This window comes from Zootermopsis nevadensis, unplaced genomic scaffold (assembly GCF_977971745.1).
Source record: "Zootermopsis nevadensis isolate Lab colony 2312 unplaced genomic scaffold, Znev_1.0 Znev_ptg000030l, whole genome shotgun sequence".
Taxonomy (NCBI): domain Eukaryota; kingdom Metazoa; phylum Arthropoda; class Insecta; order Blattodea; family Termopsidae; genus Zootermopsis; species Zootermopsis nevadensis.
The window spans coordinates 3,879,523-3,900,938 of NW_028259162.1; the positions used below are offsets into that span (position 1 = coordinate 3,879,523).

At 36.2% G+C, this 21,416-nt stretch overlaps 2 protein-coding genes across 4 annotated transcripts in view; one reads left to right on the top strand and one right to left on the bottom strand.

Annotated features, from left to right (window-relative positions):
* The window catches only part of Nmd3 (60S ribosomal export protein NMD3), a 7,520-nt gene extending 3,706 nt beyond the window's left edge, over nucleotides 1–3,814 (top strand). For both annotated transcript variants that reach the window (XM_022077112.1, XM_087359101.1), the window contains 6 exons: nucleotides 281–431; nucleotides 587–729; nucleotides 1,379–1,530; nucleotides 1,620–1,735; nucleotides 2,038–2,217; nucleotides 2,883–3,814. In XM_022077112.1, coding sequence (XP_021932804.1) covers nucleotides 281–431; nucleotides 587–729; nucleotides 1,379–1,530; nucleotides 1,620–1,735; nucleotides 2,038–2,217; nucleotides 2,883–3,081 — 941 coding nt within the window. In that variant the 3' untranslated portion in view covers nucleotides 3,082–3,814. The remainder of the gene's footprint in view (nucleotides 1–280; nucleotides 432–586; nucleotides 730–1,378; nucleotides 1,531–1,619; nucleotides 1,736–2,037; nucleotides 2,218–2,882) is intronic.
* Tace (ADAM 17-like protease Tace) lies at nucleotides 3,093–21,310 on the bottom strand. 2 transcript variants are annotated; one of them, XM_022077111.2, is made up of 12 exons: nucleotides 21,092–21,310; nucleotides 18,392–18,530; nucleotides 18,201–18,301; nucleotides 17,725–17,846; nucleotides 17,243–17,396; nucleotides 15,417–15,586; nucleotides 14,671–14,865; nucleotides 8,890–9,028; nucleotides 7,499–7,734; nucleotides 6,284–6,731; nucleotides 5,441–5,553; nucleotides 3,093–5,344 (listed from the first exon to the last, which is right to left on the bottom strand). In XM_022077111.2, exons 1-12 carry the CDS (start codon nucleotides 21,162–21,164, stop codon nucleotides 5,024–5,026), a joined length of 2,211 nt encoding a protein of 736 aa, XP_021932803.1. In that variant the 5' UTR covers nucleotides 21,165–21,310; the 3' UTR covers nucleotides 3,093–5,023. The 2 variants fall into 2 exon arrangements, with proteins under 2 accessions (XP_021932803.1, XP_021932802.1); XM_022077110.2 differs by lacking the exon at nucleotides 8,890–9,028 and adding an exon at nucleotides 13,666–13,813.
* Between the last annotated feature and the right edge of the window lie 106 nt (nucleotides 21,311–21,416).

Here is a 21,416-nt window from a genome sequence, read left to right on the forward strand (position 1 = left end):
ATCTTATGCAAAGACAAGGTTAAATTTCAACTTCAAGAATTAGTCCCACTGGCCTGTTACATCCTCATTAAAATCTGCTTTGGTGACTCCATATTTTTATAGGTCTTCCAGTATTTCATTGTTTATGGAGGATTGGAAAAGAACATTTGCTAGACAGAAAGGCCATTTATGAACACAATGGAGATCAAATAGTATAATGTGATTAATACATGAAGATGATGAACTCTGGTTATTTTCTTATCAGTGGTATTACTCTTTTCTCCTGTCTCTTTGCATATAGAGGGTCTAGATTTCTTCTATCCAACAGAAGCTTATGCCAGAAAAATGGTGGATTTCCTGGTTTCTGTGTTGCCCTGTCGATTCCAGCACTCCAAGAAGCTGATATCTCATGATATCCACAGTAATGTGTATAATTATAAATTCACTTACAGGTAAGGCATGTTAGTTGTGTTACTGAATAGCTGAATCATCACTTGTGATGGAAAATATTGTTATCAAATAGTAAATGTTTCAGAGACATGTACATTGTAATTCACAACTACAGCAGTTTGTGTAATTTCTGCAACTAATAGATGCACTGTTTCAGTGTGGAGATTGTTCCCGTGTCAAAGGACAGTGTGATCTGTTTGCCACACAAACTTACACATCAGCTTGGAGGAATCAGTCCCTTATGTATTGTGCATAGGGTGACAAACTGTGTTCACCTTATAGACCCAACTACAGCACAGAGTAAGAGTTCTAATAATGCAGATGTCAGTGAAAGTATAAATTACATTATTACAACCAAAAAGACAACAAGAAAAGTTGCCTTAACAAGAATTGCATGTTTTATAGAAAATCTATCTATATTCAGATAAAATTCATGGGACCCCCATTCAATAATATTAGTTTTATTCCCTCCTCACAAGTTTGCACAGGCCTCCACATCATGATTACTGTTCAAAGGAAATAAAAGTACAAAGCAGGGGTGACCTCTACTAGCATGATGTGTGCCATGTTTTGTGAAATGAGATTTGATGTTTTCATGGTGGTGAAAGTGAGAAATGTGGTCTTCTGGGTTATAATACCATGAAGCCTTGTAGGTTGCTGTGTTTCAGAGGAACATATAGCCTTCTCTTCGGGTATGCGATGGAGACAGTATGTTCCTTCAAAATGTTTGTAACCACCTACAAGGCTAATCAACTTCATAACTCAGAAAACAATAATCCTCTAGTTTTATAAAAATCTGCCAGTTTCTTCAGAAGTTGTGAGGGGACAAACACATGGACATGCTGTTACCATAAGCCTATTTCTCCTTATAAATTAAGGAGGCAAAACACAAATAAATTACACATTAATGAGTACTGCATTCATTAAATGGTTCAAATGGATGTTACAGTTGCAGAAGTGAATAGTACCATCTTCTGGCGTTATCCATTTAACAGCATATGCAATCCAAAACAGCTCACAGAGTACATTGTTATGGATATAGAACTAATTCTGAATAAGAACCGAAAAACATTCCCAGGACAAGGAGCTGTTTCCAACAAGGTATTTCTTTTATAGATATGCACAAAATACATGAACAAATGCATGTTCATGTGGAATATATTGAAGTAACCGTATGACCTATTTTGCAGCATATACTGGCTGATGTATGGGTGGTAAAGGCATCAGAATTGGGTTTGTCTGAGAACACTATCCATTCACGAACCCATTTAGGACACATCCTCAAGCCTGGAGACTCTGCTCTTGGGTACGTTTCAGTCAGTATCATAACATGGCATATTTAAATTTGGGCAAGTCGTAAATGGAACAAAGTGGGACACTAGGAAAAGTGCTGTATCCATCACAAAAAATTAAAAGAGTAGTGTTTTTGTATCCATCAATGGACAAATAATGCAAGTTTTATATATATATATTTGCAGTAAGATGAGAAACTGTTAAAGATGAAAAAAGTGTGAAGAAGAGAGTATGTGGAGACATTTGTCATTAAAGGAATTAGATCTCTGATTAATAAAACTTTTGGTATTTTAATATTTCTTATTATCTCTCAAGGTATGCTTTGGGAGACAGCAACATTAATGATCCCAACTTTGAAAAACTAGATGCAACTAAAGTACCAGATGTCATTCTTGTAAAAAAGCACTATGGTGATAAAGGAGCTAGAAGGCGATTCCGTAATTGGAAACTGAAGCATCTTGCTGAAGAGAAAACAAACCTCAACACAGCTACAAAGTAAGTGCACTGTCCCTTTGCATTAGCAGGCATGTATTTGTTTTGTTTTTTCTTCTTATACCTGTATGACTTCCCTTGTTTCAACATTACCAACACTGAAGCTCATCTCTGGATGTAACACTGAAGCCATTTCAGTCCAGTTCATATTCTTACATGTTTCTAAAAGATACATTTTAATATTATGTTCCTTAATACTCAAACATGAATCAGCCTTCTTAGAGTTGTATTTCATTGAATGCTAAATGAATTCTAACACAGCATAACCACACATGAAAATGGCATAGTGGATAAGCTATGGAATAGTAATCTTTCTGAACACATTTATTGTGCTTAGTCTGTTAACTTCAACTCCTTTTCTCACACACTGTTGATCCAAGGTAAAGTTATGAATCCACAAAATAGTTTTTCAGGAGATACACTTTTATTGAAACATAAAAAATAGTTCTGTAGAATTTTGTACTTATCAGTAATAGGATGTTCTTGCTGATAGTAGTAACTACCACCACAGAATAACTATGTTTTGACAACAAAAATTGCCCCCCCCCCCCAAAGGAATTACTTTTTTGCAAATCCATAACTTTTTACCGTTGGGTCAACAATATCACAAGACACAGGGTCCTACACTAAATCCCAAAAAGTAGTTATTATAATTGTTATTTTTTTAGTGAGTACCTTGAATTTCTGGATGATTTGGAGGAAGATCCAGCATATCGGCAGAACGTGAACATCTTCCACGATAAAAGCAAGTTTCAAACAGCAGTAGATGTTGATGACTTGGGAGATGAAACTATTCCACACATTACTCTGGATGAAATGCTGGATGACCTAAACCTGGAAGATATAGATATGCAGGAAACTGAATAGCGAAACAATAGTAAAAGTCAGTCCTTTTATCAAATGCTTGTAAATTATTTGATTCTTTACATAATTCATGAAACAAACGCAGTGGCAAAGTATTCAATAATGTTTCATGCCACTAACTTCTAAATTCACATTCACTCTGTACATTCAGTATACGTTCTGAATCAAACTGCTATGGATGCCACTACTGCTTGTAGCATGTTTTCAGTTGTGTTTCCAAACATTGATTACTGTTGCTTAGCATTTACCCATATTTCTTGGTTTTGAAAATGAACTGCCCATCCTTACAGGAATAAATCACAGGCCAAGTCAGGACTTGATTGCTGTTTGTTATTGTGTCACCTCACTATAGTGAGAGATGCAGCATACAATATAGAACTAATGTATCTGCATAAATATTTTTCATAATATGGGTATTGTGTTTGAGACAAGTGTTTCAAAACCACTGTATAGATTATAAGCACATCTAGTTTGTTTGAAAACAGATTGATAAAGTTACAGGTTACTTCTGAGATGTTATAAAAGTTCAAATTTTTTAAATTTCTTTTGAAAGTGACGATAAATTATTTCATCACTTATGTTGGTAAATGAAACTTTGTATATGAACTTTAACAAGTAGAAAAATATCTTTTGACACACTCTGAAAATGGTTGTCAGCAGTGAAAATGTTCTGAATCCTTGTAAGGCCTCCATTCCTATTAATGCTTCTCATATGAATAAAGATCCTAGCAATGCTTGTACTTTCTACTAATTTCAACAACCATAGATTTCCAGTAGCTGGAAGATGTCAAAAACCTAACCTTGCATGTTCCTTCCAACCTCCACATTAGTGCATTAAAGATGGAAAACTATACTTAGAAATTCTAGGTCACAGTTAAGAAAGAAACCACATCTGAAACACACATTCCAATCCAACCAGAACTGGCTATCCAGATGGATCACAGTACATAGTTTACTGCAAGGCCTTTGGATAAATTCTAACATTGTGTTCAAATAATTAGGATTGGAAAGATACATACTTCTTTGACCTATCTGATGTTTAGGAAACACTTGTGCACTTTTAGTTTCATTAGCACCAATGATATGAAGCCAGACTTTGTTTTCCAACACTTGAACTGTGATGTAGTAAGATGTTACTAGAAATAAGTCACAGTTTGGATGAAAGTTGTACATTCTGCTTTAACCAGCAGAGACCTATTAAAATTCCTCTGTATATATGTAACAACCTGAAAGTCTATTCAGCAAATGGATTTACACATAATTTTTTAAATTATCATTGTTCTACATGCTGAATACCAGTCCTTTGGTTCAATAACTCCAGCACACTTAAAAATATTATTAGCAATTAGATTTTGTTCTTATTATAGCAATATAAATGGTGTGTTGCCAGAATGCCTAATACTGGTTTTATAAAGTGTACAAGTAGACACTGCTTATAAGTAAATGATAACACTTGTTTTGAATGTGTTTTTCCATAAAAAAGATGATGTATGTATTTATTAGTGGTGTCAGCAGCTCAGACTATATGGCAATGGGTGATAGGACAAATAATGTTAATGAACTGTACAGGATATGGAAACAAATGGTCATGGACTAATTTAAGGTATTATCCCTGTACATGCCTGAAAGAACAGGAATATCATGAAAGCCTGTCAGGAGTCAGTTTTCAAGCCAAGTTTTGAAAAAGTGACCTCCTTAACATGAAGCAGGTGTGTTAACCAACGGAAAATCTACAACCTCAGGTATTTAATATTACATTCTCATACTTTGGTATAACTTTAGAGCATAAGAGGGATGAAGGACACTTTTCAAACCAACAAGAGCAATATTTTGACTTAATTTATAAGGCATTGTGCTAGAAATGAAGTTTTAAAATGCTGAAATAGAAGACTCTCTTGGTTTTCAAAACAATATATAGATTTGAAGGGGCCTTTAAGTTTCCATATCACATTGGTGCTGTTGTATGGAGGTGCACTGCAGTGGGAGGTCTTTGCTGTGGAACATTTATGTTGATCACACGCCTATCATCAGCTCTGTAGAATTCATTGCTGTCCTTCCATTTGGCACTTGCTTCTTGTTCATTTCTATTCTTTCGGTCGACATAACTCACTACACAGCTTGCTGGAATCCAAATGACAGCTGTCACAAGGATCACTGTACCAACAATATTGTCTTTCAGAAATACCAGAACTTTGTTAATATTGATGTCTTCTATAATGTCCCAGAACCTCTCCACCACATCCTGAATTGTCTTCTCACACATTCCCTGCAACAGCGTAATGTTTACACAGTGAATATCTCAAATAAATATGAAGTGGGTATGTTAACCACAACACCACAGTATTGTTTCCTGAAGCAGTACCTTATTGCAGAAGCCCTGAATGCAGGGTGTTCCATCAGGAAGAATGTCATGAGGAACAACAGGGAAACATGTGTCATTCAGAATACGACAGCATCGCTTGCAAGCATCCACAACTGAAAAATAAAAATTACTGGAATTAGAAATTTTGAAGATTAACTGAATCCTCTGAAACACTTTTCTTATAAAACTACAGACATATTTCTGGAAATACAATCATCATTCTGTAACTTCCGTTTAAAACAACTTTTAAACTTTACAATCCATTGGTTACAGCTTATGCACAGTTCAGCTGGCTGTGCTGTGGCTTATGCATACACTAGCTATGTAGTAGGCAATACACAACCCAGGTGGCTGTGTTACACTACCATAACACAAACTATTAACCCAGGAGATGAAGTCCAGATGGCAGCTCCTTAATACAGGGGTTTAAATCCCCTACAATAAAGGTTAAATCATGTAAATGTGATATCTGAGAGAATAATGTCTATATGAACCTTTAAGGCATGTATATTTTCACTCTTATTCATTCTAAAATAGTTCACTTTACTAACAGGGAAACAAATAAATGATTGTATTTATGACTCCATATCTAATTACTTGATAAGAAATCTCTGGACCCAAATACTGCCACTATAAAAGATAATGGCCCAGTTTCATCCACTTCCCATCCTCATAATCTACATACCTAAAATAAATTTTAATGTTATTCTCCTGTCATCTTCTAAGCTGACATTTTCCAAGAGATTTCCCTACAAAATTGTATATGCATTCCTTGTTACTCTACATCAAGTTAAAACTTAAGATTGAAAGTCCAATAAATAAACTATGACAATGTGTACTTACTGACATCACACATGCAGCTTTGCCGACCATGAGTCTCACAATATGGAATACACTTCCCTCCTTGACACTCCCCCCTCTCCAGACAGGGTGTTCTATCTATCATTGCTAAACTGCGTGGGCACTCTGATGAAGCTCCTGTACAGCGTGATTCCTGCTCACAAGTAGCTGGCTGTGCATCACGACACTTCATCTGGCCTGGCATGAACTGGCAGTTCTGGCAGCATGGGGAATTCTTGTCACTGCACACAGCTCCCTGGTTGCGACGTAGTTTGCAATTCTTATCGCAACAAGCATCATTATCTTCTGTACCAAGTAATCCTGCATCACACTCCTCATCACCTTCTACACGTAGGTTGCCACAGAAGGATTCTTCTGGTTCAGAGAAACAGCGGTTTGATTTGGCCTGCAGTACTTTGCGAATTGACCGCAAACTGCATGGTGAAAACCGCTAGAGAAAAAATAAGTGGTTCTCTAACTGTGACCATAAAAAAATTTCTTATACCTGTGTGTACAAATTTTTATGGGTCCAGGTTAATTTATTGTGACATCAGCCAAATAGTTTTCAGTTACAAACTTTCAGAACAGATATGGGAAAATAAAGAGAAATGTGTGTGGTGGGACATATTTGTTTACCATAGTTTTAAAATGCACTCTTTGCAATTATCAACACCTATCTCACTGGCCTTCTTGATCATTTATTAAAGATGCAATCTCTTGTTGCAAAGCTAATTACAATATAAATAGCAAAATGCATAGTAAGAGTAATAAATAATTTTCCGTGAATGTGTGTTTGCACATTAACACACACAAAGTTCTAGGCATTAACAAGAGTTACATTGTGTGGAAAGACCAATATTTTGTAAAGTGAGTTATGTTTCAAAAAGATATGTAAGTATCAAGTTTGATTACAGCTCCATGCATATTGTATTTATTGGGTATATAATTAAATTAAACTCACTGAACAACTTTCAGTACAAATCCTCACCAACAAATTTCATCAAAAATTGTAATGTAGTTTCAGAGATGAACCATGCAGATGAACAGACAATTGACCTCCACATTACCAGTTTATTTTCTGAACTTTGTGAAGAAAACATAAACATGCTAATTCCAAAGCAAGAAGCTAGGGTGTATATTAACCTCACACACACTGGAAAAAGGTTGAGCTAAAAATCTATTTACATAACTTATAACCCACATATTAGAACTACTCACCTTATTGTTGATATCATATCCACTAACACTATAGGTGTACATGAGGTAGGAGCCCCCTTGACTGGCACTGGGGCTACATTCTGGAATATCAGGGTCATGCTCAGAACCCCAATTGTGACCAAACTCATGAGCAGTAACAAGATCAGCCTCTCGCGTTATAACTCTCTGTCCATAGTGATTCCGACTTGAGCTCAGCCCAGAGTTCAGGTAGAGGGTATACCCATTCTTGAAGTATTCTGCAATGTCACAATCTATGAGATAAACAGCAGCAATCCATAGCTAAATTATGACCTGAAACTCATACTTATTTCACTTACTGCAGTGCAGGGGCTCATAGTTTTATCTTGCCCACAACATAAATCAAAAGAAATACTTGTGCTTATTAGTAGGGGCTTAAATCAACAGGAATTACATTTGACTTCAGAAGACCTGGTTACTGAGCACTAAAGACATGCTAGTATAAGTTTTCGAGCTGACACAGCTAAGCTGCTTAACAGCAATTATGTCTTGTGTTGTAACACTTTGTCCAGGAAGAAAAAAGTCATGTTACCATAATGCAAAAATACAAAACAGTACAGTCAGTTCCTTCTTCTAGTGCTACAATATAACTGCACCTTAATTTCATAAAACACAACACATTGCACATGATTCTGTTAATGACTTCAAATTAAGTTGTTGTAAAGTCAAGATCACAAATTCCAGTGGCTTTCACATATGAAATTTAATACTGCCTTCTTCTTTTTACTTTAAATAAATTAGTTTTTTGTCAAATATCCATGTAATAATGCCACACCTTTATCATATGTAAGGAGCAAACTGTCTAAATATGAAAATCAATTTACTAATTGCATTTTTTATTCTTAGTTGATTTAATGATGCTTTCAACAGCTCAGATTATATAGCATTAAATGATAGGATGCTTATTGAACAATGAATTGGGAAGGGTGTGGAGGGAATTGACCATGACCTAAGGAGACTGGAGGAAAACATTAACATGGTTGTTAGGGAGAGATGTTGTGAGGATGGAGAGCGAAGGAACTGGCTCAGCACTGTGTCCAATGGCAGGCTTTGGTATTACTAGTGTTCAGCCTTGAGGTGCTGCTACCTTAATGTTAGTTTGTTAGTCTGATACCAGAGGCATAAAAGAATCAGCATTCAAGCACAAGTTTTATACTATATTCCGTCTTCACCACTACCAAACAAAATCAAGATTTGATGTACCAAGTCAAAAGTTAATTATCACAGAAAGGAGAGCATAAATATCTTGAAGTCTCTACTAGGTACAAAAATATCTGCTTGACTGAGGAAATCCATACACAATTAGCCTACAGATTTTAGATCTAAAACCTTTATAGGCCAACAGTGATTGAGGCCCATCACATTTGGCTGACCTGGTGTGCAGATTCCCCCAACAGAGTTGCGTCGGGGAGAGCCAACATATGCCAGTCCCAGTATCCCACCCTCAAACTTGAGGTCAGTGAATAGATGTGCAAGGCAGAAGTCCTTGTGGCTGTACTCCCGACTGAATACCTAGACAGCAAGCACACAACCCCAGCACCACAACTGCCCATTAATTACCCAGTCCACCACCACCACCACCACAAAAAAAACACTAAACATGCAGTTAATGAAATTGCTGTTACATCTCCTTACAACTGTTAAAAGTTTCTATACAAATGAGCATTTCAAAAAACATTGGTTTTGTTGCACTTCACTGTTAGTGTGATTATAGCAAGTAGAAGATAGAAAATGTAGTATATACAAGAAAACAAGAATTACATACAAAATTTTTGTTGGACCAATTCATAGAAGATATATGTGTACCATTAGTGTAGGGGGTTCCATGAATGAGAGTGCAAGGCCTCGGCGACTAACTATGGATGCCAGAAAACCTATATTCCTTTTCTTATCTTCTTACAGTAATTTTTGGCATAACCTGAGTTCGCATATATTTTTTTGAATGCTGCCTGTCCAGGTCAATCCCAATCTCATTTAATTTTAAAACAAAAGCAGATGACTCCTAGGATTTTAAAACTCCACAGAGTAATTAAAATGAAAGCTGTATAAAATTCTAACCTAAATGAGAAATAATAAACAATAAATAACAAAGCATTCATGACAGCTTCTTATAAATGAAAGATTTTTATTAAATTTAAACTCCTGCAACCATGTAATATCTTATGCTCCTCAATTCATAAAGTACAAATATGCTAAATGCATGCAATGTCATAATCCTGCAAGAAATACTTAAAATGATGGCAACAGAATACTGCTATGTAACCAATCATCTGTAAAGAATACAGAGGACAGATTCTTTTCTGTTAGTGTAACAAAGTTGTAAACATGATTGTAATATACAGATACCAGAGTCAAATTTATTTACTTAAAGACCCCTGGACAGTTCACGATGCTTGTCTTTAGCATAATATATTTTGGTTTTATAAATACAACTTTTATGCAAAAAAATATTAATAAAAAAGATTATGAATTTATCTTTTTGACATAAACAAAGAATACATGAAGATGGGCTCCAGGGTTCATGGATCCGTACACTAACATACCAGGCTCTGGAAATGATCAATCATGACACAGACAGAAAAGTCAGAACTCCAACACAATCACCTCTCTCGAACATGTCTCGTTCTTAGCCTTCAAAGAAGAAGGGCATAATGTAGGATACTGGTGTGTTATGTTGATTATTGGTTCTTTCTTATTCATCACGTTTCACAGACTCAGTTCACTGTTCATTCACTGGAACACATTTTAGTCCTATGTGGCCATCATCAGGTTCAATTACTTGCTTTTAAGTCATTGCACTGGGGATTATTATTGTTAATAATGACAAGATTCTCTTGACACATATTAGACACCAAACATACTGTGACGTGTCGCCGTGAGTGCCGCGGACTCGCACTGGAGGGGAGGGGCCGCCGTAATTCCAGGTTGCCTGGTCTGGATCTTACATCATCTTGGGAGGGGAATATAAACAAAGTCGCATTCCTGGACGCGGCCGAGTGCGGTCTAGCGAGTAAGCTGGAGGGCACGGCGGCAGCAAGACCACGAAGCGTTGAGCGTGTGATTAGTGTGTGTGGATCCCCATGTAAAAGTGTTTGTCGGATCATACTCAAGTTAGCACACTCCAAACAGCAAGGGTTGACAATAAAGGGCGTAACTACCCCGGCCTACGTCATAATACATATGGAAACATAGGGAACACAATGACATAAATAAGAAAAGCCAGAAAAGAAAAATTTCTTAACAGTCTGAAAAAAATACTACACATTCCTAGCTAGCAAGCAACCATAATAATCCTATCTTCAAAAAGGTACACAGAAAACTTATAACATATCCCCATAGATAGCAGCACATTAACCTTTCCACCCCTCACAACACACACACACACACCATACCCCACACCATTCTACAAGGATGCACCACAACATATAGAACTCTGGTAAAATAATATTTCACTACTACTGGGTCTACAATTTATGAGACTCGGAGCGTGCTTGCATTGCGTGGTCGGCCGGGGCTCTGTTGACGTGGGCGGGACTTGTGCGCGTTCTTCCCATGAATCACAGACGAATCAGTTTCAGTGCCGCTAGTAACAGCGAACTATAAATATTTCTCGTCACTGATACATGTTATTACATTAATTGTTCTTACCTTAAATCACAAAAGATGTTGAAAGTGATTTCCTTGTGCTTGCAGGCAAGCATCACATCCCGTTAACATGTTTTGAAATACTCAACGAAGCTCTTGTTGGGATATTGCCGAAATGAATTGTCGAATATTTTTGTTAAGTTCTTCTGCAGTGTGCAGATGTTTACATAAACTGTGTTCTTCAGCATTCCCCACAGGTAAAAATCGCACGGGTTCAAGTCTGGGGAATGCGGAGGCCACTTATCGATTACTTGTTCACCAAACACTTCTCTTAATGCTAACATCGACCGATTACCTGTGTGAGCTGTAGCATTGTCTTGCATGAAGAAACCGCAAGTCTTTTCTTCATCGGTCATTTCTTGGAAAAAGGGTCAAGTATTAAATTTACATAACGTTCACAATTTATTGTTTCATTATAAAATATTGGCCCTATTATTCTCTTGGAGGTAACTGCACACCAGACTCCAACCTTAATGTCATGAAGAGGATGTTCATGCAACTGATGTGGATTTTCGGAACTGTAGTAGCGGTTGTTTTGAGTGTTGACATATCCACTTAATTGCAGCCATGCTTCATCACTAAAAAACAATAGCTCTGGATTAACAATCCCATCATGCACGGATCCCAACATCCAATTGCAGAAATGAATCCTAGCACCACTGTCAGGATTTGTGGGTCTCTGAACAGTGGTCTTATATGGTCGCAATTTCAGAAGTCTCGTTGCTGTGTGAGCAGATCCCAATGACACGCCAGATTGTGCAACTAAACATGCCAAAGATTTCCTTGGACTTTTTCTAAGCCCCAATTTCATCCAATTTCTCTTCCGTCAATACACTCCGTTTCTTGTACTTCTTTTTATCCAAAACTGATCCCGCATTACGAAATTTTTTTACTAAGCTCTCTATCATGGACCTGCTAGAAACACTTACACCAGGAGAATGTCTGCGAAATTTACGGCAGCATCTTCCGTAGGATGAATATTTGGCATATGTTTCGACTAAGAACACATGTTGCTTAATACTAAACACCATATTATCAACGTCAATCCGCTACGAGAGATGCAATGAAACTGATTCGCCTGTGACTCATGGGAAGAACGCGCACAAGTCCCACTCATGTCAACACAGCGCCGGCCGACCACGCAATGCAAGCACGCCCCGAGTCTCAAAAATTGTAGACCCGGTACATATCACATCCAGTAATTTAAAGCTTTCTGTTTACAGATTAAAAAACACACTGGGACTTGCCAAGTTGTGCAAAAAACATTAAACATTTTTGGAGATCTTTTGACATTTCTAACTTTTTAACCATTTTAAGTAATTTAAAATGTTTTATCAAATAATTATATCATTTTTTGACATCAAGAGGAGGAAAAATAATCCTCACAGTAATGACATAAAAGGAGGGAACGGAACCTGATGATGACCACACCAGATCAAACCATGTTGTTCTGGTGAATGGACAGCAAACTGGGTGTATGAAAAGTGACGAACAAGAAAAGACCAAGATTCAAAGAAGCTTAAGTGCACCATATGAACAGAATTTCAATTTACATTCTGAACAAGAACTTAATTTGTGGAGATGTTCCATCTTCCTTCACATCACGAACACACAGTTATCCCAGTCAAGATTTGTATTATAATATATGCAGTAATTCTAGTCACCACACCCTGTTCCTGTTCAAATTGCATGAGACTACACTTGATGACTTATAGCTGTGTTGCTGTTCCTCCACTCCTGTAACTATTCATAAGCTATGGTATCAGCTCACTTGGAGTGACCACTCAATTTAATTATTTTTGGGTAGGAAATAGAATGACTGCTCATATTACAGTAATTAGTACACATCCCCACATGATGTCCATTCCTAAATTCAGAAAACTGAAATATTATTAAATATTAACAGTAGCTCCATCAATGCCCCATATACCTTGCAAAGCACAGCTAGTCTGAAGATTATTACATCACTTGTAGAAATCATCTATCACCACATTCATAACACTGCAAATAGAAGAAGAACAGCCTTTATTTAACATAATAACCATACTGCTGCTAAATCAGTTTCACATACTTTTCAGTAAATATAGCAACCACATATATGTAGTAACATGACATGCTTTTTCTCAACACCTCAAACCAAAAATTCTGAGACACTAAATTGAAATAGGTCATGGCAACTTTATTCCCAGCTGTTTACAGCTTGCCCCATATAATCATTTTCTCTTCTCATCTGATACGAAATTCTTGTGTCAATACAATGTTGTTAAATAATCCATGAACCAACCACAAAGTAAAATTCAGAAACATATCTCAATAAAAGTGTATTCACTAATTTCAAACACTGCATAATGCTTATTGGTGGAATGGTAGCCTTCAGTGCATATGCAAAGTTGTTATAAAGGACTCTTACTATAGAGTACACAATATTTTGAATAATAATTCACAGCAGCATGATTACTTTAAATAAGAGCTGCTCCGTAAACAAACAATAAAATTAAATTAACCAGGAGAGCAGATTCCTCCCTTGGAGTCACGTCGAGACGAAGCCATGTATCCCAACCCTAGAACTGTTGAACTGCCAGCGGAAAATGTCTGGTGAGTGAACAGATGAGCCAGGCATGTGTTGGTAGCCTCTTTATAACGAGAAAACACCTGAAATGTAAGTACAGAGAAGCATTGTTTCATATGTATTTGGTACATGACATGATAAAATGAACAGTATCACTCAGTTCCTGCATATATAATATGTAATCTTTATATCCAAATTCATCAAATTATACAGCATCTGTTTATCCTAATTATGCACATATATATGCTGAAGTTTCAATTTAATCTTCCTTAGGAAACAAATGAAGGGAAATTAAACCAAGTAATCTGAAATATGAGAAATAAAATACAAGATCAAGGAAAGACCATTAAATGTTCTCTAGAAAATATTACACAATATATCACAAATGCCAGTGATGAAGAATCCCACAATTCCATTGTACATCCATTGGTTCTGGAAACAATGATACAATACCTTCATAAGGAAGTAAAGTTTCAAAATTATGAATTTAACTGAAACCAGTATATTCTAAGTATGAAAAATATGATGTGAAATGTTATGTTGTCTTTTAATGTTTCAGAGATGTCTGACATGAACACATTAAAATCTATTTCTGCAACTGACCAAACAGTACCATGCATGGGATAAGGTACAGGGAACATAATTTTGTTACACAAACCTTTTGACCTTACAAATTTTAAGCGAGACATTTTTTGAACTACACCATACAAGGATGCATGAGGTTTTCTCACTGTTTTAATAGATACATGATATAAGGTGTTTTCAAATGTATATACAAAGCAAAGTATCCTGTTCAGGAGAATGATTTTAAATTACCAACATTAGTATGAATGCTAACAATATAAAAGTTCCTTCAATAGGCAAATACGCACAAGTGCCAATTTTCAAACTAAACACAAGGCTTTCAAAAATTACATACATCTTACACTGACAACCTTACCTCTAATAAGTTCCGCACATCCCATTTCTCCCGCACCATATTGTAATGTGCTTCTCCACCACGCACTCTGGTAGGTTCACTATGAACTACAATCTTCTTTATTACAAAACCCATACCCTTGAAGCCATCCTGCTCTTGTCGGTCCTGCCAGGTTGTGTCATTATAGATCTTGTGCACTCGGTCAATCAGGCTAATCTGTCATGCAGTAAGAGAGATCACCTGACATCCTATGTAATGATCTATGTCTTAATTCTTTATCTTATGAAAACAAAATAAAAACTGAATTACAAGTTGTTAAAAATTGAAGACAGATGATATCAATGATGCATGACCATCAGCTGAAACTGAAGATTTTTAATCCATGCTGGCATTTTTCATAACTTATAATCTTCCTACTAAGTGTCATAATCCCTAACATTTGCATGTTATGTCATGGGCTAGCACCAAATGTAGATAAATATCTTCCACGTCAGAATCATGGAATGTGATTTCCAGGACAGAATGAACTTGGAAAATTCTGGGAGGAACACAATGACAATAAATAAAAACAAAAATTAATAGGTTCTGGTAGTAATTTGTGGCAGCAAAAGTTAATAACAGATGTTAATTAAAAGCAGAATAAATAATTAATTAAATGTAAAAAAGCATGGCCAAACAGGGAAACTTAAAATCCATATACAAACATGAAAAGCATTCACAAAGATTTGATGAATATACTAAGCTACAAGAAGACACACGATTCTTACTAGGTAATTAATGGTGGTCTTAGTATTGCTGCCACCCATTTCCTGGTAGAAGCGATAATCAGCCACAAGCAGAAGGGGGCATCTTGTTTTTGTTGGAGTGGATACGTACTCGTCAGCGTCCCGTTTGCTTCGTATTTCAAAGCTGTCATCATCCTCAACTCCTTCATGATCTACAAACGCAATTTTAAAATCAGCAAACAGCACAAAGTTAGATAATTCCTGTAGCAGCTACATAGAAATGTTAATACAAAAATTAGTAGTCTAGTACTAAGGTAGCTGGCATTCCATGCCGAAGGTATTGAACAATCAAATCCAGATGGATATTTTCTGTCTTCTTCACACATTACTTTTAACGAAGTGAAAACTTTATGAATAAAAGGAATACCAAGACCTACTTCATTATCGTCCAATTACCTGAAGTGAATTAAACATCTATCTATGGTGCTACAACCTCAGAAGTACATTCTTTCAACTTGTCAGCTAAATGGAGGTCAGTTAGGTAAAGAAGAACATAAATGGCAGCATTAGAATCAAAAAACTATTTGTTACAAGAAACAATTCTATCAAAGAAGGCTGTCTTCTGGGATGTAGCACTGTGTAGTGTGGTTAAGTTTACCAATATTTCAAAGGTCCTTCTGCCTCTATCAACAGGGTGATGAATAAGCTGCTTGAGATATAGGAACCAGTTAATCAAGGTTGAACCTTGACTGGAGGACTAGTAGGAATTAAGGTCAGAAGGTTCTCACTAATGTCAGAACCTCAAATCCCACTTAATTCTTACATCAATTCCGGTTCTTAAAGACTGTGCTAAAGTATATATGTGATGGGTTATTAGTTCCTGATTCAGTCTCCAAAGCATCATTTATTTTTATTATTTAAAAAAAAAAGGTTTATCAGCTATCAATATTTCTACAGGTCCTCAAGTTCTACTATCCATTCTTCTTAATTTTCAATTGTTAGGGTTTCCATATACTATTAATTTACATTTCACTGAACTATGTATCAAAAGGAAAAGTTAATATACTACAGCAAAACAATGAGTTCATAAGCCAAACTTTTGAAATTCCAGAAAGCAACTTACAGAAGGTTGTCCAGTTCAGAAAAATCAATAGAAATGGAGAACCAAATTTATCATTCTCCATATCTTGAATAAATATGTTCTGATAACTGTCATGAGAGTCTGCCTATCTAAAGCCTCTGCATACTGCATCTCGAAACTTGTTTAAGAAACCAAGGGGTCAAGTACCCTCTGAGACTGCCTGATATTGCAATCAGAGCCACAGAAGGAGCAGTGCAGTATACATACACTAAAACTACCAACAACATCTAGTAAGTTTACAAATGGTAACTTGCTCTTAATTTACTAAAGTGTTATGGATTATTTTACAATAAAGTCTTTCTTCAAAAAATTTATTTACATAAAACATAACATTTAATCGATTGCAATTTCTAGCTGTGCAAGTTTTAAAATCATTGTTCTACATAATGGGCACACAGATTAAGATGAAATTTGATCAACAGAATGTTTGCTTCATTAAACCAGAATATTTCAATTAAGCAATCAGTACTTGAAGTATCACAATAAGCATAAACTACTAAGAACATATTACTCTAACATTTATGTGAAATGTCTGCACATCATACAATAAACAGATATTTATTCTTACCTTTTACTTCTGCATATTTCTCAGTTTACCTAGCAGGCTACCTTACAATAGGCAATACACACTTCCACGTCTTGTATAAATTGCCATCCATAACAAGCCTCATTTTTTACTTTACACTATGTAAACTATGCAACAGATTCAAAGAGAATTCAAACTCACCTCTGTCTTGTCCCTCTCTCACATAGCCACAAGTGCGTGGCCATGTGTCTGTGTCTCCTTGTCCTTCCCCATAGTTCCAGCTATAATGAATATCTGATGCTCGGTAAGCAATCATTGTTTGGTTGTCCAAATGTGGCAGGTGACGCCATGATGGCTGATTTAAACAAAAAAATTTCACATACTGTCACTCCTGTGAAACAGCCTGTGTGCTGACTAGAGTTCCATTAACCCTCATACTGTAGCATTGTGCGGTGAGAAATTCTGGGTTCTTTTTAATAATGTTTGCAATAGAATCTTCTGTTTGGAAGATCTTGTGAGAGTCCCATGGCCCTCCTCTGTTTAAATAATTCATACATAGTAATGGTCTACATAGTGTTCTCACTTTTTTAAACTCATTATACAGTTCCTGTGTTCACTTAAACCAGAAGCAAGGATTTTTAAATACAAAAACAAATACTGAATAATGCAAAACAAGTCATTACCTCAATATGGTATGTCTCTTCTGGGACATGAATAGTTGCAGTCATGACACCATCTTCCAAATGGACACTTGCTTCAGAGGAGACTTCTCCAAACAATCGGCCATCATAAAAATTTTCATGATCTACAGAAAATTAGAAGACTGGCATTACAGAGCTTTCAATTCATTTTTCATATTACAATGCAAGTGAAAATAAAAATAACAAAAAACTGAAATTCAGACAGGATAATGTCAAATAATTTTGGACTGTGAATTGACAGGCAAAAAGAATGAACTGTCACTTTCATAAAACTCTATGACACAAGAAGGCAGCAAACAATATGGTTACACAAAAGTTCATATACCAACATTAAGTGATTTATTATTAACAATTTCATTCCAACTCAAAAATTTAAAGTGTTAAAGACTGGAAATTCAATTTGCTATCTGTGACCAATGCAGTGATTTATACAATAAACATCACAAAGTGGAACTTACCAACAAATATGGGAGTTTCTTGACCATCTCCATCTACTGTATAAGCCTTAAATTTGGAATGGAGAATGCCTTTCTTTGGAGTAAGAATTAAACGAAAGTCTCTGAAAAATAACAACAACACCTGTAATAAGCCTTACAAAAAATATTTGAAATCAAACATTACGCCCAGACTTAATCTTCACTGCAGTCACCTTCTAAGTGTGCTGAAGATCACTTCTCTTATTTTATTGAATGGATGATCACTGTGTTTAATACCACTCTTCACAACATTGTGGCTGAACTGAGAAGCATGGAGGGTCTCATAGTGTTTTAGGTTTTTATCAACTGAACCTGAAATATAAAAATATGCATAAAAAATTAATTAAATCTCTGGAAATTTCAGTAAATATCATATCCCACTCAAAATAATAAATAAACTTCACACCAACATAACAGTATGATACATAAGTAAGCCTGCTTCATTTTAAAGTCATTATTTCAAATCTCAGCCAAAAGACTAACTCAACTAAGATTCTGTCCACTGTTTCCTTCAGTCACTCCATAAAAAATGCCATGACAGTAAATAAGTAATATGCAATATACGGAATGCATAAAATAGGACATGGCAACTTCTTTCCAACCCATCATTAAATGACATCCTGTTAGTCACTGGTATGTAAACTATACAGCTGACTGCTCTAATTGTTTGTTCCATCAGATCATTTGCAAATGACCTCTCTGGTAGGTACTTCTGGAAAATGCCTCCTATTCATAATGGTACAAAAATAAGATGCTGAGAACAAGTGTTAATAAGTAGATTACACTGTGTACAAGTAAATGAAAGAAGCAAATTTAAAATGTGGAAGCTACATATTTCAGCCTCCTTAGAACCACTGACAATGACACCAAAACAATCAAGTTTATCACAGAACTCTTATTTTATTTACACTTACTAAACCAGCCCAAACATAATATAAAGTTCTGTAAACTAAATTAAACATGTTATCAAATTCAGATTTGTAAAAAAAAAATAATTCAAAATTGTGTATAAATATAACCAAAAACTATTATTTAGATAATGGTCTTCTGGACTGTTACACTATGTAGTCTTCTGGCTGTATCCCTACATTTTGGAGGAACATGTTTCCTTCATCTTCAAGGTTGAAGTAAAGATCATAAAAAGAACAAAGATCATCCTGATAGAAGGCCTTGACACATTCGAAATAGATGCTACTGCTACCAGTGGGAGGTGATCCCATCAGGCAACTTGCCCCTAACAATGATGGATGGATGTCTGGGACTTGATCCCAGAAGGGTTTGGATTGCTTTGGTTGATAGCCACTGCAATTTGAGTGAGGAATTATTTTGGCTGAAGGTCTCCATGATTGTGGAAGGCAGGCCATACCCATTTTGAATTACACCCTGACATTTCCCTTAGGAAAAGCACAAGAACCTCAGTCAGGGTAGCCAAGTAGTTAGACAGTACTAGTTATGCCAACCTGGCCATCTTTTAGGGACAGCCTCAGCTGAGCATCAGTCCACCTTAATTACCCTTGGTTAACTTTAGTCATCCCTTGGTCAGCACAAGAGCCTTCCAAGTTGCCAAAGAAAGGGGTTCCCTGCATCAGCTAACTTAAGTTAAAACTCTCAGTCAGTGCTCTGATGTGGTCAGTGAAGAATGGAGTCCCCAAATCCTCATGAATTTGTCTGTTATCAATATACCAAGATACATAAGTAACAATGTGAAGATATTTGGATTGTTAACACTTGCAGCTTCTGGACATGGCTATGGGCAGTGGACATGTGTAACCAAGCATAGGATGGACATGCCACTTCTCAATTTTTAAGCTGCCTTCTTTCTGGTGGTTAGTTTGTAAAGAAATTTCACCCATATGGTGTCAATGGCTTTAACCACAACCAGGAAAATTGCACCAGTTAGCTGCCTCTCATCAAAGTTTTTGTTGACTCATTCAACAAGGTGCACCATCTGCAGTACTGTACTGTGTCTGCATCAAAACCCAAACTAATCATCATGCTGCAACCTGAGCTCATTTACTTCTCAGAGGACGCTAGTAAATAGAATTTGTTTGAAGAGATTGCCAAGTGTCCAGTTCACCTATGGGTCCATAAGAAGAAGGAAATGTGAGGTCTTTCCCAGATTCAGTGCGGATACCATATAAGCATGTTTCCATGCTCGTGAGAGATACTGCCTGCAAAGAACTGTGTTGAACACTTTTGTGATTATCATGCACTTTGGTAAATGTCTCAAGACCTGGTTGTGAATGCCATTCAGGCCCACAGCATTGTCATTTGGTTGGATCATGTTCTTATCATTTTCTAAAACACTGACCATGAAAGTTTTCATCAGGTGATTTGAAGATGAGTGGAAAATTTCTCCTAAACTATAGAATGGAAACAAATCAGATATCGTATCGCATATACTAACATTACTATACAGTTCTGTTAATCTTTCACACAACCAAGCATCTCCTTCCTCCTATCAACTCAGGTCACAGATTTGTGGCAAGCTCTTATGAACTTTCAGCCTCCATTAACATGCAAGGAATTTCTTGACTAGCCAAGTGTAGTTAGTTTTTCAAGGAATCTTCATGGATTAGTTTAGTCTAACTTAGCAAAGTCAATACTGAACTTTAATCTTACAATGTAACAAGACCAGAAATTCACAAGGAAATTTACCCCTCCTTCTAACCTCAAAATATTAATTCTCAAATCTTTCATATCAATATGCATAAGTATATTATATATTGTTCATTAAATGCTAACTGCATAAAGTATCAGAATACTACAATTATTTCATATTTAATTGGTGTGATAATCTGAACGTTATAATAGGCAGTGGCTATTTCCAATGAATTTATGGTTAGAAAGTATATAAAGATACTGAAACTCACATGTTACAAAATTAAATATCTGAAAAACTACAAATAAGCACAAAGTAACTTTGAAAATACTATAACCGTGCATATCCACTGAAATTAAATATGATTCGCGCTACTTCATACTTCACTACCAACGCCTAATTCAACTCCCGTGATAACCAACCAAGAAAAAGCTAACTACGGGCCGAGTCCTGCGCAAGCGCATCGTCCCTTCCTGCTGGAAAGCCATGACACACCCGACTCTTTGAGTGTTCACACATTTGTGTTAGAACATACAGTTCACACACATGGCAAAGTATGACTCGAGCATTTACACTTAAACCAATGTAACCACAAT

What these genes read in the sequence shown, in the direction of transcription:
- Tace (XM_022077110.2), bottom strand. Translation starts at nt 21,164, where the DNA reads ATGCACGGTTATAGTATTTTCAAAGTTACTTTGTGCTTATTTGTAGTT. An exon ending in AGACCACCATTAATTACCTA is followed by an intron (nt 14,866 to 15,416) that starts GTAAGAATCGTG and finishes ACTGCATGACAG; the next exon opens with ATTAGCCTGATTGACCGAGT. An exon ending in TTCAGGGCTTCTGCAATAAG is followed by an intron (nt 5,345 to 5,440) that starts GTACTGCTTCAG and finishes ACGCTGTTGCAG; the next exon opens with GGAATGTGTGAGAAGACAAT.